At 46.2% G+C, this 18922-nt stretch overlaps 1 protein-coding gene across 3 annotated transcripts in view; it reads right to left on the reverse strand.

Annotated features, from left to right (window-relative positions):
- USP47 (ubiquitin specific peptidase 47) overlaps window positions 1-18922 on the reverse strand; it is a 2970466-nt gene that overhangs the window by 1711110 nt on the left and 1240434 nt on the right. For all 3 annotated transcript variants that reach the window (XM_069623643.1, XM_069623644.1, XM_069623642.1), the window contains one exon: window positions 2513-2568. In XM_069623643.1, coding sequence (XP_069479744.1) covers window positions 2513-2568 — 56 coding nt within the window. The remainder of the gene's footprint in view (window positions 1-2512; window positions 2569-18922) is intronic.

Consider the following 18922-nt stretch of genomic DNA (forward strand, 5'->3'; position numbering starts at 1 on the left):
ACTAAATTTAAAGGAGAAGCTCATTTTTTGCTGCCAAAGGTTCCGGTACCGTCCCCATGTTGCAGGACGCCCACAAGGATGGAGGAAAGGGGATGGGACGTATGAGTACATCAAGGAAAAAGAGTCCTACATATCCGTGCTTAAGAGATCACAAATGCGAAATCCTTTAAATAGAAACATTCAAAATTAAATAATTTTGAAACAATAATACCATCCTCCACAAAAAACTGCAAAAGCTGAAACCCTAAAAAAAAACAGATCAGACCTAAAAGGTGAACAATAGGATTGCTTCTGTGAAAACAAATGCCCTAAATAATGGGCACACTTAATGGACGTGGTGCCTCCAATAATTGGGGTAAGAAGCGGTCCCTCCACATAGTACTAAATAATGGTACTGTCAAACTAAACAAGGTCATGGTGAAAGTGTTGTCTACGAACCAAGGGAGAAACCGTTGGTAACTACCATACCATTTTCAAAGCCAAAACAGAGAAACCAAGGACCTTGTTTGTCCTGTTGCTGGGAAGAGGGAGACACTTGGAAGTTGTTTCACTCTTTGAAAAGCTCTTCAATTTGTCTTCAATATTTGAAACCTGCCTGGGGCCCACGTCTCATCTTCTAGCCATGAAATTGATTATAGGTCAGATTTCTTTTGGGGATTGGAAAAGAAGCCACATTTTGACATAATTTGAACTTTCATGATTGAAGGCAGACATGCAGCACACCTCAAATCCTAGATATCAAATGCTCTTTAGAACTATTTAGAGGTAAAGAAATCAGCAATACGTTTTTTGTCGTGTTGATATTTGGAGAAGACACTACGAGTTCCATTTAACGTTAGATCTACCAACACATTTTTCAGTATTTCCAAGTCATCATTGCTCATCTTTATTGATAGGCCCAGAAATGCAGTTATTCCTTCATGAGCTGTTTCTATCACCCCAACCTTACCTAAAACAAGTTTAAAGGATTCTTCTAGATGCAGCACATGCTCTGTTAATGGATCTTGAACGTGTGCCTGAACACTAAGATGGCTCTGCCTCATCTATGTTTTCTCAAAGGTAGTAACATGCTTGCTATGGTTTGTAATAGCTTTAGAAACGTTTGTAATAGTCTTTGCAAGGTCATGCTTTAACTCTTAGGAGAAGGACGATGTTGCCCTTGTTAGCAGGGCAGCTTCCATAACTGAGCCTGATTCAACATGAATTTCCGTCACTGTGAGAGGGTCCTTTTTTCAGAAAGAATACTTAGCGATTTTTCCTTCTCTCTGACTTTAGGTTTTATCAATCTCATGCCAAAAGGAGAGGTGCTAGGTAGTGGCTGGGATGTCCAGAGCCCAACTCAGATGAAAACAGCCTGACGTGGTGTTGTGTGGATCATGATCTCTTTGGAGATTTAAAAATGCAAGTGTGACTTTCATAATTTCCTTAATTAACAAACTAGATTAATGGCTTTTAAGGTCTCTTTCCCAGAACTCACTTGTTTTATAGCTGTGGGGCCATGTTAAACAAACAGCTGCTTTTTCAATCAAGTATCAACAATAAAACGTTGTTACCCACTACAGCAATAGAAGTAGGTTTTGGGCTCAAGATAATGGTCAGATTAATGAACAGAGTACTGTGCCCTGAATCAGGCAAACTCAACCACACCTCTTTGGCTCCTCCAATCCCTGGAGCACCAACAACCACAAAAGTGAATGCTCATGAATGGTCCTTTCATGGTGGTAGAGAGGTAACCTGAGGGGAGAGGGAGGGAACCGATAAGGGACCTTTCAAGCTTTCTTTAAATTTGCATAGATTTTACTTATAGTGATTGGTCCCCAACGACAGGGCCACAATGCAGCTCCTGGCCACATGCGCTGAAAGACAGCGAAGACATCCAGATCTCACATCCTAGGGTGGGAGGGACCTCCTGGCAGCAAACACAGCTTCCGCCTTAGACCATACCAAACACCAGGTTCGCTGGCTTAAGGACTGCTACTTCTCTGCTGTATCGACTCAGGGGATGCCTACAGCTCCCAAATATTCTGTCCATCTTCAGGTGGCAGGTGCCATGTTGGAGGAACAGCCGAAACCAGACCACTATCTTCTTCCCCCTGCTTCTGATTTACTGCAGCAGCAGACCCACTCCGCTGCCGACAGAAGATTCACGGCCACTCCAGACAGGCATTGACTCCATCAGTGGGTCCCAGAGTGGAAATGTGGGAAAAAATAGATGTTTTGTCACCAGGGCTTCCCTACAGCTGGCACAGGAAGCCACTGTATAGCTCACAGCTTAGCCACCCCTAGAATGTGTCTTTTGCCTATCTTTAATAGTTGTATTTCATATCTCTCCATTCAGCATTACTGTCACAATAATCTTTAGTCTGACAAAAGCAAACTGTTTTTCTCAATTACGTCTTTTGTGAGGCTTGATTGAAAACACTAATGCGATCTTAGGTCTCTAGTTGCTATGTAGTATAAATACTCTTGCAGAAGATTGTCTATGCTAAACAATTCTCTTCAATAAACTTACTTGCATTCCTTGATGAATTCTTCAAACGATATATAAGCATGTATGCATTCGTAGAGCTAATGAGAAAAAGAAAATTCAATACTTTCAGAATGGCGAAATTACTTTGATAGAACTTGTTGGTGCTACTTTATATAATTCATTACGCCATTTTCTTTTTTTTTTTTTACTTTTTTTCACTGACGCATCATCTTGAATCAAGCACACTTCATTACATACAAAGTAAAACACAAATTCATACATGGCAATTATTTTTTTTGTTTCATTGGCCTTCCACAGTCCCATCGCGCTCGGTCATCGAATGGGGCAAGTTTGTTCCCTATATAGCGGTGGATTTGGGAGCTGAGTTTGCCATTGGTGAACTCAATTAGCACAGAGTTGTTTAACTGGTATACCTCCAAATGACCAACTGCTTTCCCTTTTTACCACTTGTTACATATTTCTACCACTTATTACATATCTCATTACAGGAGTCTGGGATTCAGATGTCACAAAAAGAAAATGTTACTCACCTTAGCGACTACTGTATTACCAGGTCCATCAACCCCTTTCTTCCATACTCTATAGACGTCCCCCTGAAGAGGGACACAGAGCGGAGCAATTTGCATGTAGGAGCATTGGCTCCTACAGCCTAAGCTAACTTAATCATGGGGGCTGAAGGGAGAAGCAAAGGGAACTATCGACTAGGGGTACAGTAGTCACTATGGTGGGTAACATTCTTACTCTGACATCCCATCACCATACTGTAAGGGCGATTTCACAGCACATAAATCCCTCGGAAAGAACATGAGCAACTCTAGGAGAAAAGATTTCATAGCATTGCCTGGTTGAACGTCCATACAGTAATGCCTGCAGAAAGCAGAGGAAGTAAACCAAGTAGCAGCTCTGCTGGTCATGTGTCAGAATATCAGTCTGTGGAAGGCAACAACAGTGGCCTTTGCCTCAACTACGTGAGTGTGCAATCTGCGGGAGGTGTTTTATTCTGTGTCATGTAAGCTTCAAGAACTACTGCAACCATCCACCGAGCAATAGATCTTTTGACCTAAAGAAAATAGTCTTTTCAATCCAAATACAATATAAGAGTTTTCCTGACATCCAGACAGTAGAGGGTTTCCTTAGACCTTGAAGTTGAGAATATAGGGCAAACAATTGCCTAAGCAAAGTAAAAAGATGAAAGAGACCACCCGGGGGCACGGACCAAGATGGCCGCATGAAGCTGCTGCTCCGCCCGGACACTGTTAGCTTGGGGCAAATTGTGCTCTCCCCATGGCAGCAATAGCCACAAAATGCAATTTTCCAACCCCCCCGGGGGCATAGATGAGGCCGTGACTGTGGGAGGAGAGACAGGAGAGCAGGATCCAGGACGTGGTCTAAGCGGGAGCAGCAGGAGAGCAGGATCCAGGACGTGGTCTAAGCGGGAGCCTGGCGTCCCCCTGAAAGTGGGGCAGAATAAGAGAGCAGTGAGGGTCCTGTGCCCACTGTTAGTGGGAGCCGGTCCACTTGTGTTGTCAGGGTCATGGACCCGACCGAGGCCCCGACTCAGAGTAGACTTAGAGGCGAGGAGGAGCATCTGCAAAGCGGCCAAGGACGCATAATGCGCATCCGGAGAAGTTGATCCGCACCAGGGCACCAGGTAAAATGGAGGGTGGAGGAGGCACAGCAAAGTTTTCACCCGCGTGCAGAGCTTAGCTTGGTTCCCCGCTCCACGTGGGGTGAGAGGAGAAGTTACAGTGTTGCGGACCGCCCTCCCCCGGTAGCATAACGGACCGCAGCATAGTAGCGTGCACACAAGCCACAGACCTGCACGGGATTACCCCAACCCACGAGGCCCTGACACCGGAACACCCTTTGAAGCAGGGGGAACTTAAAGAGTCATGAGCCGGGAGGATTCCCATGTGAGCAGCCAGCACACCCATCGTGGCGTGGCTTCGGCCCCGGCGGTAGACAGCAGTGGACCACCTAGGGTGGTGTGAAGTCATCCCCACCAGGCCTGCAGGGGAAACCAGAAGACAGTTCGGCTCAGCCACGTGAAGGAAAACATCGAACTTTAGAGAACAGGGGAGGGGATGCCAGAGTTTGTGGAGGCCCCTGAGAAGAGAAGGGCCCATAAAGGATCCAAAGTGAAGACAAGGAGGAACCAGCTGTGGATTCTTGGGCTACAGGATCTAGGGGTTGATTGTGTGATGCCAGGGGCCAGGCCAGGGCAGTGAACAAACCCCCCAGCATCAGATCCAACAGTCATTGAATACATCTTAGGGGCGGCTCTGCCCTCCCGGGCAGCGTGTTCAAAAGCTGGGGACGAGGAGACTCAACTGAAGAGTGCTACAGGATGCCTGGAAGTAGTTAAGAGTCCAGAGGGTGTAAAGACAGTACCAGGCCAGGGGAGCTCACAGTCTAGAGCCAAGGCATGAGGCGTAAACAAAGGAGCTGCACACGGATCCAAGAACCCCCAATTGACACCTAGAAAGGAGAGGCACTGAACAAGGCAGACAAGGCACCTGTGGCCCGGAGGGTGACCCGGAGTGGGGACAGACCTGTCGAAAGGCAAGGAAGGGCCAGGGAGGGTTACTCGGAGAGCTGAACCTTCTGGGTCCAGGTGAGAAGCCACACTGGAAGAGGATCAGGGTCCGCCAAGACATAGAAGGGTGGCACAGGTGGGAGTACAGTCGCTCCAATGCTTTAGGAGAAGCCTGGCGAACTGTGGGGAGGGGAACCAAACAATCCAGACTGAGATGGCAGCAGGGAGGAACTCAAGTGTCCCCGGCCCTAACCAGAGATGACCTCAAAGACATCCTACAGGAAATAAAGTCGATAAGGACGGATATCCAAGCCTTGATATGTGACCTGAAGGGCAGAGTTGACAAGCTGGAGGATAAAATGGAAGGTATGGAAAACAACCAGCTACAGGTGGACCACCTGGACATGAAATACGAAGCACGATTAACGGACCTGGAAACTCTTGAGGAGGAAACCATATTGAAACTGGACGATCTTGAAAACAGGAAACGAGCAGAAAGGAGAATCGGCCTCAGAAGTTGGGAGAAAGGTTCAAGTACTGATCAACCAGCTGTTCGACTTGGGAGGGAAAGAGGTGCAAATGGAAAGGGCGCACAGGTGGGGGCAGCGGTGGAGGAAAGGGCCCAAGATCAATAATGGTCAGTTTCCTGAGATCGAGAGAAAATGGAGGTCCTGGAGAAAGCCGAGAAGCTGGTAAGCTTGCAATATGAAGGAGCACCGATTAGGGTGATCCAAGACTTGTCGGTGCTCACCCTCGCCCGTCGCAGAGACTGCCGGCCCCTCAAACAATGGTTGACCGAAAGGGGCATAAAATATTGTTGGTCCTTCCCGTTTGCGTTATCCTTCGAGAGGAGAGAGGCCGACTACAGGGTGACCAGTGGGCAAGAGGCACAGCAGGTTCTCCAAGTTCTTAAGGGTGAGGATCCCAGAGGAGACCAGGAGAGGCCAATGGACGAACGGACGTAACAGCGTGGGCCAGCAGGCCCGCAGAGTGTGAAGAAAATGCAGGGTGGCAGGAAATTCAAAAGCTCAACAACCCTCCATGGAAGGATCCTGGGGACTCCTGAAGAAGAAAGGGGAATGGCATAGTTGGGATAGGACCAATGGCCAATATGTTTTGAAAACGAGATTTAAGGGGGAGATGTAATGGTAATTTGAAAAACGGTACAGGCAAGCATTCATCCATGGTGGCCCATCACATGGTTGGCGTCTCGGAGGGGAGAGCCATGAAGTTCGGGGGGAGGGATATATGGGGGGGTGGGAGGGGGAAAAAGGGGGTTAGGAAATTGGGTTTCGGTGGCAAACAATTCTAAAGAAAACCGCAGTGCAATTGATGGAGTGGTGGGGACGGGAGTCCACATCTCCAAATGGTGAGAATTGAAGGGAGGGGTTGGGCTGAGGCTCTCAAGATGGGCACCCTGAAGGCAAAGGGCTTTGATTCTCCCACTAAGCGCTCACTGCTAGGGAGAGAGGTGCGTAATAGAGATCTTGATGTGCTGTTGGTCCAAGAAACATGGTTCCAGCATGGGGAAGAGAGGCATATACCGGGGGCACAGGTGGGTTAGACTTTCTGGGCTTCAGGACCTACCAAGAAGGGGGGAGTGGGCATCATACTTAATCGGAAGCTTAGGCTCGTGAGCACCCTGACATGGAGAAGGGTGGATGGTAGAGCATTGGTGGTCACGGGGTCGCTGGAGGGGGTACAATTTACCATTGCAGTGCTAGAAGGCCCCAATACTGGGCATACTAAAGCATCATTAAGTCACAACAGCAAGTGATAGGAACAATGTACATATGAAGCAGAGATTGCTGAACAACCAGTTAATACGTAGTGGGCCAAAGAAATAAAGGGAAAAAACTAAACAATACGAGAAACAGATAAACTTTCTGGGCTTAACAACTGGGCTCTTATACAGGGTGTAATGAGGAGTTTGCCATTACGGGAACAGGGGTGTGGTTCGGGCACACATGGGTGGGCAATCAAGTGGTCAGAGTCCATAATGCAGGAAGGGGAGAAGGTAGTTCACAATCTTGTTAGTTATGGGTAATATAACGTTTAGGGGGATTCATGGGGGTTTGTCATCAGAGGGGTGGAACATAGCAAAGAAGAACTAGTTACTCTTACCTTGTAACGTTCTTTCGATGGGATGTTCCTCCGACGTATTCCTTATCTTAGATATAAATCCTTCAGCTTTGCTGGCCTCGGAAAATTTTTTCGCCAGAGGGCGCTGCGCGTCGATGATCGCCGAGTCGATGACCCTCGACGGCCTCCGTGCCGACGTCGACGTCATCCTGCCTATAAAGGCCGCGCGCAGCGTCCGTTGCTCAGTTCCGTTTTGTAGTCCCCAGTAATGTTTTTGGATTAGACTAATCACCTTGAAGGAGCATAGGCTGCAAACCCACAGGAAGTCATACTGCGGGGATGGATGGGAGGGTCGATAAGGAATACGTCGGAGGAACATCCCATCGAAAGAACGTTACAAGGTAAGAGTAACTAGTTCTTCGAAGGGATTGTGTCCTCCGACGTATTCCTTATCTTAGATAGACTCCCATAGCAGTGGTATTGTGACTGGAGGCGGGAGTAATAAAAGTTATGTTACCCTTCCAGAATGGACAGAGTGTAACACAGCCTTGCCGAATCTAGTTTCTTGACTAGAGGAGGAATCCAGGCTATAGAATTTGGTAAATGTATGTGCGGACGACCATGTGGCAGCCGCACATATATCTCGAATTGGCACCCCTCTTTGAAGGGCTGAGGATGTTGCGATACCCCTGGTAGAATGAGCCCTTAGATTTTGAGGAGGCTCCTTTCCTGCCAATTTGTAGCACTCCAGAATGGCTAAAATAATCCATCTGGAGATGGTTTGTTTTGTTATTGGAAGGCCCAACTTATGTCCTGCATAACCTACAAAGAGTTGGTCTGCTTGTCTGATCTTAGCCAATCTGCTGATATAGAAGCTCAAGGCTCGCTTAGGGTCCAGCCTGTGCAGTCTCTCTTCCTCCTTCCCCGGATGAGGAGGAGGGTAGAAAGAAGGTAATATAATCTTCTGAGTGATGTGAAACTCCGAGACTACCTTCGGGAGGAAGTTAGGCTTCACCTGAAGAACAACTTTGTCCTTGTAAAAGATTGTATGTGGAGGTTTACACGATAAGGCTTGCAACTCGCTAACCCTTCTAGCAGATGTCAATGCTATTAGCAAAACAGTTTTGAGGGTGAGAAGCTTCAATGAACAAGAGTGTAGTGGTTCAAAAGGGGCACCCTTTAGGAAGTTTAAAATTAGGTTTAAATCCCATAAGGGAACTTGAAAAGGTTTCGGGGGATAAACATTAGTTAATCCTTTTAGGTATTGTATTACCAATGGAATTTTGAAGTATGAAGGCTCCTCTGCAGTGCGCTTAAAGATTGATAGCGCTGCGAGATAGCCCTTAATTGTGCCAACCTGTAGGCCTGAATTAGCCAGGTAAAGTAAGAATGACAACACCATAGGTGTACCACAAGAAAAGGGTTCAATATTCTTTTCTCTGCACCAGCTGCAAAATTTGTTCCAACGGCAGCGGTATAGAGTTTTAGTTGCCGGCCTTCTGGCCGAAAGCAACACCTCCATAACATCATCCGGAAGGTCCCAATCCTTGTACCTCAACCTTTCAGACACCAAGCGTGAAGGTTGAGGGTCTTGATGGCTGGATGGAGAACCTGACCTTCCTTCTGCGAGAGAAGATCCTCTCTGTATGGCAGTCGAATTGGAGGGCAGATGGACATGTCTAGAAGGTCCGGGTACCACGTTCTCCTGGCCCAATCCGGGGCAATTAGGATCATGGTCTTCCGAAACCTTCTCAACCTCCTGATCATTTGAGGAATGACAGGGACCGGAGGGAACGCGTACAGAAGTGGGAACTCCCAGTCCACTACGAACGCATCTCCTAGAGCTCCTCTCGGGGGAAATTCCCTTGAGCAAAATCTGTCGCACTTCCTGTTGATACTGGTGGCGAACAGATCCACTTGAGGGGTTCCCCAAAGGGCGAAGATCTCTTGAAGGACTTCCTGAGCTATCTCCCACTCGTGAGAGATTGTGCTCTGCCTGCTCAGAGCGTCCGCTGTCAAGTTCTTCTCTCCGGCTAGGTGAATTGCCGATAGAGAGATTCCTTCCTGAATTGCCCAAAACCAGAGCTGCATCGCCTCTCTGCACAGTGGTAGTGAGCCTACGCCTCCTCTTTTGTTGAGGTAGTGCATGGCCACTGTATTGTCCGTCATTATTAGGACGTTTCTTCCCCGTACAGACGGCAGAAAAGCCTTCAGCGCTAGTCTGATGGCTCTCAGCTCCAACAGGTTGATATGTAGTCTGGACTCCGATGGAGACCAACGACCGCTGATGGTCAAGTCGTTGGCGTGAGCTCCCCACCCCGTGAGTGAGGCATCCGTGACTACTGTTATCTCCGGCCATGGTTGCCAAAACATTTCTCCTTTCAGGATGTTCTCCCGACAGGCCCACCACTGAAGGTCTCGGGCTACTTTGACCGGGATCCGAAGGAGATCTGTCATCCTTCCTGAGAACTGTGACCACTGAGTTCTCAGTGCCCACTGGAGGGATCTCATTCTCAGGCGAGCCTCCGGCACGAGGAATATGCAGGATGCCATGAGGCCTAGCAACCTCAGAAAGTCGTAGGCTGGGAGATATTGGGCATTCTGAAATCTGATGACCATCTGCAGAATATCTCGAGCCCTCACCTCTGGTGGCAAGGCTTTTCCCAGGGAAGTGTCCAGGACTGCTCCAATGAATTGGAGTCTCTGTGATGGTATCATCTGTGACTTCTTTAAATTGAGGGAGAAGCCCAGCTTGTGAAGGAAGTGGCAAACATAATCTAGTTGTCTCTGAGCCTGTTCCGAAGATACAGCTCTGATCAACCAATCGTCTAGGTAAGGGTAGACATGAATCCCTTCCCTCCTTAGACTTGCAGCCACAACCGACATTAGCTTGGTAAAGACCCTCGGGGCGGAGGTTAGCCCAAATGGCAGAACTCGAAATTGATAATGAGAGCTGCCAATTGCGAACCTCAGGTATCTCCTGTGCCTGGGATGGATCGGCACATGGAAATAAGCGTCCTGGAGGTCTAGAGATACCAACCAGTCCTGAAGCTGGAGGGCCTGAAGGATCTGAGAGAGAGTCACCATCTTGAACTTGTCCTTTCGGAGGAATTTGTTCAATTCCCGTAAGTCTAAGATGGGTCTCAGTCCTCCGTCCTTCTTCGGTATTATGAAGTAGGGGGAGTACCAACCCTTGTTCCTTTCCGCTACAGGTACCAGTTCTATGGCACCTTTCTCTAGCAGGTCTAAAACCTCCTGCAAGAGGAGCGGATCTGGAAGCTTCAAAGGGTTGTTCCCCGGTGGATGACTCTGAGGGATATGTAGGAAGGGCAGGCAGTAACCTTGGGCCACTGTCTCCAGAGCCCAAGCATCTGACGTAATAGCCTGCCATTCCGTCAGATGGTGAGTTAACCTGCCCCCTACTGGTGTTCTGTGAGGGGAGACCTCAGAGTGGTTTTGAAGCGGCTGATGCAGTTGCCGAAGGTAAAGTGGCTCCTGCTCCTGCGGGTGCGGCTTTCTTTCCCCTACCCCGTCCACCACGGGTAAATCTTCCTTGGCCTCTTTGAGCCGGTCGTCCCCTGCCCCTTCCATATGAGGAATAGTAACGAAAGGACCGTCCTCTCCACGATGATCCCGAAGGACGAAAGGTATTCTGACGGATAGCAGCTCCCAATGACTTGGCTGCTGCCTTGGACGTTTGCAGTTTCTCCAAACTGTCATCCGCCTTCTTTCCAAAGAGGGTAGAACCGTCAAAGGGCATATTCAAAAGCCTGGTCTGCACGTCAGAGGCAAAACCAGACTTCCTCAACCACGCATGCCTGCGGATTGTGGTACTTGCCGCCATGGCCCTGCTGATACTGTCAGCAGAATCTAGGCCAGTTTGTAGGGTCTCGCACATCGCATCTTTACCATCCCTGATGATGTTTAAAAATGCGTCCCTTTCCTCTCCTTCTTGGAGGCAGTCAGCCGCTGATGAAGCGCACTCCCAAAGGGTGTGGCTGAACCTAGCGAGCGTACAGGTCGCGTTAATAGACTTTAACGCCATGCTACAGGCAGAAAAAACCTTCTTAGCCATGGCATCATACTTTTTGTCATCCCTATCCTGCGGAGCAGTGGGGTATGCAGATGTGCTGCCTGATGAGGTTGCAGCCTGTACAACCAAGCTCTCAGGAGTAGGGTGTTTTGACAAATATTCAGGGTCAGAACTAGCCACCCTGTATTTTGTTGACAGTTTTTTATTTACTGCCGGGATAATTTCTGGCGTTTCCCAGTTTGTCAAAATCCTTCTCTGTAGAGCAGAGTGAAATGGAACCACAGGATCCTCCTGTGGGCCCTTGTCCAGTATGTCAGTGAGGTCATCCTGCTGAAAGGCAGGAGAAGGTGCAGACCAACCCATAAATTCTATGATTCTAGACATCAGAGCTCTATATGGAGTCTCCGCATGTTCTCCTGGGTCTGGTTTGATAAATTCTGCTTCAGGAGAAGTGTCCAAGCCACTAGCTTCCTGAAGTGCATCCTGAAGATTTTTTAATCTTCCTTCCTCAGAGGCGAAAGTCTCTGGCTCTGGTGATGTGGTCCTCTGTAAATCAATATCTTGGTCTGAATCCTCCCTTTCCTCAAAAATCGAGGTTAAAGGGGGATACATTGGTTTTTGGAATGGTATAAACCCCATTTCCAATGCAGAAGGAGCCATCATCACAGGCCTTGAAAACGTCGATGTCGTCGACACCGACGTGAAAGTACTCGAAGGCGCCGTGAAAAGCGTCGAGAAATGTGTACTAGGCCTCGAAGAACTCGAAAGGATCGGAGTCCTGCTCGAGAACGACGTCGACGTTCTCGGCGTCGAGTCGGAGGTCTTTTGTCTAACCGTTGGCTGTGGAGTAGCCGTGGTTCTTTCCTTCACCGGCGTCGATATCGGCGTCGACGTCGGCGTCGACTCGATCGACTGATGCGCCGATGAATCCTTCGACAACGGCGTCGATGGCGCCGACCTCTGTTTCGAAGGAGTTTTCGACGATGGCGTCGATGATGCTTTATCTCCCGATGGCTCGAGGCGCTTTCGGGTTGACTTTTCCGCCGGGTACTGCGACTCGCGGCGTTTAGATTTTTTGGGTTTTTTACCCGGGGTATCACCCTCAGCTGTCTTCGAGGGGGACGAGGCCGCTTTCTCGAAGACGCTTAGCATCTTTTTCCTGAATTCCTCCCACTCAGCTTGCGAGCTGCGTTTTGTGGGGCAATGAACTCTCTCAGGAGAACTCGACGAAGATGACGAAGGGGATCTCCTACGTCTCTTCTTCGAGTGTCTCGATGTCGACGAGTGGTGGGAGCCACTTCGTGATCTAGATCGAGAGTGTTTTTTATGGTGAGGAGACGAACGTCTCGACTCTACCGAAGAAGCTTTCGAGGAAGTTAAAGTTGACCTACCTCTCTCGAGCTTCCCCCTACGCTCCTTCAAGGCTTTCGCCGTCATGGAAAGGCATTCCTCACACTCCGAACTCTGGTGCGTGATTCCCAGACACCACAAACAGACCCTGTGAGGGTCCGTCAACGACATTTTCTTCCCGCAGTCTCGGCACTTTTTGAAACCGGACCGAGGGGTCGTCGGGTCGGAGGAGGATGCCATCGATATCGAGGTAAATAGTAGTTATTATATACGTTATCTTGACGAGAACTGAGCAACGGTGTTCCGAGGCACAACGAAGCGCGGAAAAACGGAACTGAGCAACGGACGCTGCGCGCGGCCTTTATAGGCAGGATGACGTCGACGTCGGCACGGAGGCCGTCGAGGGTCATCGACTCGGCGATCATCGACGCGCAGCGCCCTCTGGCGAAAAAATTTTCCGAGGCCAGCAAAGCTGAAGGATTTATATCTAAGATAAGGAATACGTCGGAGGACACAATCCCTTCGAACAGTGCTTTCCAAGATTCGTGGGTACTTGCTTGGGACTCTCACAGGCCTTGCAGCGACCTAGCCCACGTTTTTGTCTCTGCTTCGTACCAAGTCTCAAGTTCAAGATACCACAGTTTATATTGTGGGCCCTCGTTTGTTTCCAGGACATGGTGATGCAGCGTTTAGCAACGATGCATGCTAGGTCCATGAACCTGGTGATATGTCCGATTTCTCTGCTCCTAGAGTATGCCCCAAGCAAGCACTCCAGCGGGCTCCAGTTATACCTAGTAATTCCGGGCCGACTGCAGACGTGTAAAACACAGCACCAACAGCTTGTACTTTGGAACATTTCCAGAACATGTGACTTTGGTTGGCATCTCCAAGGTGACACCACAGGCAGGATGAAAACTAAGAAAATATATATCTATGTGATAGTATTTGATAAATGTTGTTCAAAATTATCCTTTAGAAAGAATGCATTAGTTACCATTTTTAGAATCAATACAATATAGTACAAAGTAGTTCTGACCAATTTTATGGTGTGCAGGCCCCTCTTCTACATTTGTTTCTTCACAACCCTTGTGCCCGGATTTTGTTCCCCTGCACCCGAATTAATGAGAATTTTAAATTAATGTTTAACATTGATACACTTTAGGTGTGTGGTTTGCTATATATTTTGTTTTGATCTAGGGAGACTAGCCAGACGTACAGGTTGAGGGCTTGAAGGATCTGAGTTAACATGAACATCTTCAACTTGTCTTTGTACACGCCGCAGATCCATATTTAGCACCAGAAAATAAACCCTTGCCTGGTTCCGAGCAGGGTACTGGAACTATGCCCTTTTTAGCCAGAAGCAGACAAACCGCTTCCAGCAGGAAGGGGTCTAAAGGCAAGCACCAGTTGTCTGGTGAATCGCCAGGAAGAAGAAGTGCTAAGGGGAGACAGTATACCTGGTGGACTACCTGTAAGGTTCAGGAATAGGAAGTTGTCAAAATCTATAGCTTGCCAAACTATGAAATTCTGCCACCCACAGGGAAGGGATGGGGGAAGTCCAATTCATAAGGGCTTCTCCCCAGGAGCATAGCAGAGACACCTTATCCTCCTCTAAGAGCACTCTTCCCTGACCCCTGTTGAGACAGTGTTGAATCTGCTTACCTGATGGAGCTTGGCTTTTCTGCCCCTGTGTTGGCGTGAGAGGTGAACTGACTGGGGAGGAGGGTACCAGGAGGAGGAGGAGCAACAGGGGTCCACATTGCTTGCTAGATGTCACATATGCCCAGCAATGCGGCACACCCAGCACCAAAACAAAAACCGTAGGAAAAATGAAATTCTGGAACTAAAGGTTCTAGTAATACCTAGCAGCAGAACTACGGGGGTTCTGGCCATCTTGGAAGCACAGCTCAGAAGAAATGACAAGCGCACACTGAAGACTGCACACCTCTTGCGCTCAAGCCTTTCATCGCAGCGGTCACAACATCTCCGATCTCGGCAACAATTTGAATCCACATGCAGGGCCACTTCCTGAGGTACACCTTTCCAGGCCCCACTCTCTCCCAGTTAAATAAATACTGCAGAAGACTTGGGGGAATATTTGTGAATTTTACTCTGAGGCCAGATAGAAAAATATTTCATATTGCATTGCAAAGGGGAACGGACCCAAGCCTTTAAGATACTAATCACTTGAAAGACTGAGTGCACGCTAAACTCATCCTGCCCTTACGATATATGAGAAAAGAGCCCAGAGGGCTATTAAGTAATAGCATCCAGATTGTGACCTTGTCTTGCAGTTTCACCCAATGCAAGCATCGCAAATGCTCAGCACGATTCATGGACCATTGGGAAAGCGAAGTGTTGCTTTATTTCTTGTTGGAAACTAAAACTAACCAACTGCAGCAAAGCCAGTTTTGCCATCAAACTGTTACTGTAGCTCGCATTCAAGCATGTGTAACCACTATGTTATGCTCCATATGTCAAAGAAGTGATATTAAGGTGCCACATTGGTGTGTTATGGTAGGGAAGTAGTGTGGGCGAGTGTGTGCGAGGATATATTTATAGTCGTGAAGCGGCCAGCTGCAACAGAACTGAGGAGCATCTTTCCCTAATCCCCCTTACCCATCAATTGACCATTCCCCAACATTCTTCCAGGTTTCCCTCAATTGCCTAACTATCCAACCAACATACCCCAACTACCTTTTTTGCCCAAGGGGGTTGCAGTGCTTTGTTTATTTCCGAATGCAAATGCCAAAACCTCTGAGGGGATATAGGAATGTGTGCTACTTCTCCTCAAGGATCTACAGCTACCTTCAAGACACTTCACCTTTCCTAAATACTTATGGGGGACTGAAAAGCATAAGGAATTCAAGGACATGCACCTACAGAATGTCTAAAAGGTCCTGCAAAACAGTCTGCCCAAGTTTTGCATCTACCCTAGAACGTGTACCCTTGCAGTAATCCCCACAGAAAACTGAAGGAGGCCAATTGTTACTGCCTTACTGATCACATGACACTGCAGTGGCCTTGGCACATCTTGCATCCACGCGAAGCCCCATAGGGGTACGTTTACCTTGAAACATGCAAGCCTCCAGAATGAAGGCCACACTCAATCTTCAAATGGTAGCCTTCAAAGCCTAAAGCCCTGTTTCCTACCATCCAAAAGTAATGAAAAGACTGTCAGATTTTATTAAGTAATTTATTTTTTCCTTTATTTGTATATGGTTTATAGAAACATTTACCAAAAGAATATTTACAACAACATCTAAACAGAAATAAAAACTCTATACAATTTCATCTCATCACAACCCTATACAATAACATATTTCCAACATATCCTATCAATTTCACAAATATACTCTATAATCCAAGTTCTAGACATCTTCCACCTTACCGCACTACCCTGAATATATTGCTTTTAGTTTTTACTCTATTTTACAATTCATTTAAAAAATGATAAAACTCTTAGCTTCAATGATATCGAGTCACCATGTAACAAAGTTAACCAAAACTGATATCGTTGAATCAATTCCATATTTACAAAGTCTTTAAAACACATTATCCTATTATACAGGAGTTTACGGCACAACACTAGTAGATGAAACAATTATTTAATTTCCAGTAGGTTTTTGCAATACCTACACATACCATTTGTTCCATTCATAATCAAAGAGAGGGAATTTATCTCGTTAGTTGTCAAGACATTAAATCTGAACCTCATAAACCCCATTTCCACCTTCCTATTAGAGAATTTGGAAAGGTAAGACTCCATTTAGCCCAGAATGTTTTGTGGAGATGCCACTTGAGCATTTATCCAGCAATCAACTATCTCCAATCTATTCCTCTCGCAATCCACGCTCTGGTAAATTATTTTAACCTTTGTCGGGTAAGTTCTTAATATGTCCAGTGAGCCCCAGATTGTCAAGCATGATACCAAACTCTTCCCTAAGATCCTTCATGGAAACCATTGTATCATTTGTTCCCAACAATGCATATAGTGTTCCATCTTGCAAAATTTCACACTTTCTTCCAAGGCATAATGTTCCCAATGAGACTATACTAACAATAGATTGCAGACCAATCTCATAACTTATTACCTGCAATGCCAACATTTTGGCAGAAAAAAAAAAGAATAGATCGCCAAATCATGTTTTCAATGCCTCTGAATTCCAACTCCAATTCCTTTGGCCAAAATTCTAGCACAGAACAAATACCAGCTAGTACTTTAATCCGATAAAATTCCTTGCATGGTATACACAAGAATCTGCCAAATTTCCGATCTAATTGCTTAATTTGGTTTATCATTCCCATTACTTTTGATTTTAAGTAGTTTTAATAAAATATTTTTCTGAATCTTGCCACGATGGAATACCCTAGGAATTGCAGATGATCCTTTATTGCCAACACACTGTATTCCCACGTCCAATTTAACTTACGTACCTTATTCGCCTTCCCTTTGGCCACTCTCAATATCACTGTCTTTGCCGAATTTATCTTTAATTCCATAGATGACATATATTCACCAAAAGCTATAATAAGTCTTTGCAATCCCACTGGCGTGGAATCTATAAGCAAAAAATCATCGGCATAAGCTGCCCAACTTACTTTCAATGCACTAATTTTAGAAGAGGCCAAGGTTTTTTTTTATCTAACACCTCCGAACGTCAGACATGTATAGATTGTATAGTGTGGGCTCCAAGATGCACCCTTGACATATTCCTCACAAAGTTTTGCATTCCCTTGATAGTAGACCCTCTGAATTTAATCTAATCTGTATTTTCGAGTCTTTATGCAGATACATCACCATACTTAATAAACCCTTTGGAAAAAACTGGACACATTTGGAATGCCACAGTAAATTCCTATTTACCATATCAAAAGCCTTACTTGAGTCCATTGAAGCCACAAATGTTGCTGAATGTGTTGAAGACCAGGTCAATCTCTGGAGACAGCACAACAAGAGGCCACCACAAGCCCAGTCCATATTTTTTTTTACGGAAACCCATTTGTCTGTAATCTAGTATATTATTGCTTGCACTCCATTCCTCTGTGCTCCAGCACAATCGAAGCAAACATTTTGTAATCCATGTCCATTATTGATGTGGTTCTATCATTTGTTGGTGACAGTCTAGAGCCCTTCTTAAAAATGGGAACCATACAAGACCTTTTCCACGAGTCTGCGATAATATGCATGTCCATTATATTTTTGAATTCTATCTGAAGAATTTTGGCCAACAACCCCAAATTTTATTTTAATATTACATTGGTCAATTTATTGGGCCCTGCCACTCTTGATGGGTTGGACTTGCTAATTTTTGCTTCGATGTTGTCCAGAGAGATATCTAATGCCCACCCATGGTCCAGTTCCACGCTATCATAACTTTCACTGAGTTTACATTTATGCATATCTTCAAAGTATTGGATCCAGGTCTCCTCGTCAATAGGGTTGCTTACTAATGCCTGATGTTTTTTTTCAGTTTTATTAATTGGCTCCCAAAATGTCCTTGAGTATTTACCTTTAACGCTTTCTAACATTCTTTCTCCATCAACTTGGGACCGTCTGACTCGTTCAAACTTCAACCAATTTGTATACCTTTCTCTTAATAACGGGATTGTCTCTGCTTTATTCACCACCTTCCCCGTAGTCTTTAAGGTTTTTCAAATCTCTCTGTGCAGGGGATTTTTCTTGCCTTTACTTATATATTAAACACATGCCTGACTATTGATTAGTTTGAGTACTTTTGCTTCTTTCAGGATTCACTTCCCCCAAAAAGTGGTTTCAAATATTCTGGAAGACCCCTTATTGAGTATCTTTTCAATTTCTCTTCCAAGGGACTCGAATCGAATTCTCTCAATATGGTTATATTTAATCTACTCACCTTCTCAGACCATCTAAGTTTGTTTCCTCTACTGTTAACCATTACATCTCTCAGATTACTATCCGAGGACACACAATTAGGCACCCAATTAAACTCCACACATAGTTGCGCATGATCACTAAATTATGTTTGCTTGATTTCATAGGTCAGTACCTTCGAGAAAAGATTACTTGACACAAATATGTAATCAATCTCTGAGGAGAAGCCCCTTGCTGCCCATGTTGGGCCATCGTTCTGCAGGCGGATCAACCCCCATGTTTCTGTAAAATTAAGCCAGAAACCACCTTCTGTTTGTTTCGTACCTCTCGTGGCCTGCGCATAGTCTGTCATCAGACAGTTTATTCTATCTACCTCTTCAACATTACAGGTAGCATTCAGGTCTCCTGCGAGAATCACTTCACCACCCATTAGCCAGTTATAATTTAGTTTGCCAATAACTGTTTCCAAATGGAGATTAAGAGTCCAATATACATTTGTCAAATGAAAACTGTTCCATTCCCCCCTTTAAATCAACCCAATACCCAGAACATTATCACATTCTCCATTCTACAATT

The sequence above is a fragment of the Ambystoma mexicanum genome, chromosome 11 (assembly GCF_040938575.1).
Source record: "Ambystoma mexicanum isolate Mex_15411 chromosome 11, UKY_AmexF1_1, whole genome shotgun sequence".
Classification (NCBI taxonomy): Eukaryota; Metazoa; Chordata; class Amphibia; order Caudata; family Ambystomatidae; genus Ambystoma; species Ambystoma mexicanum.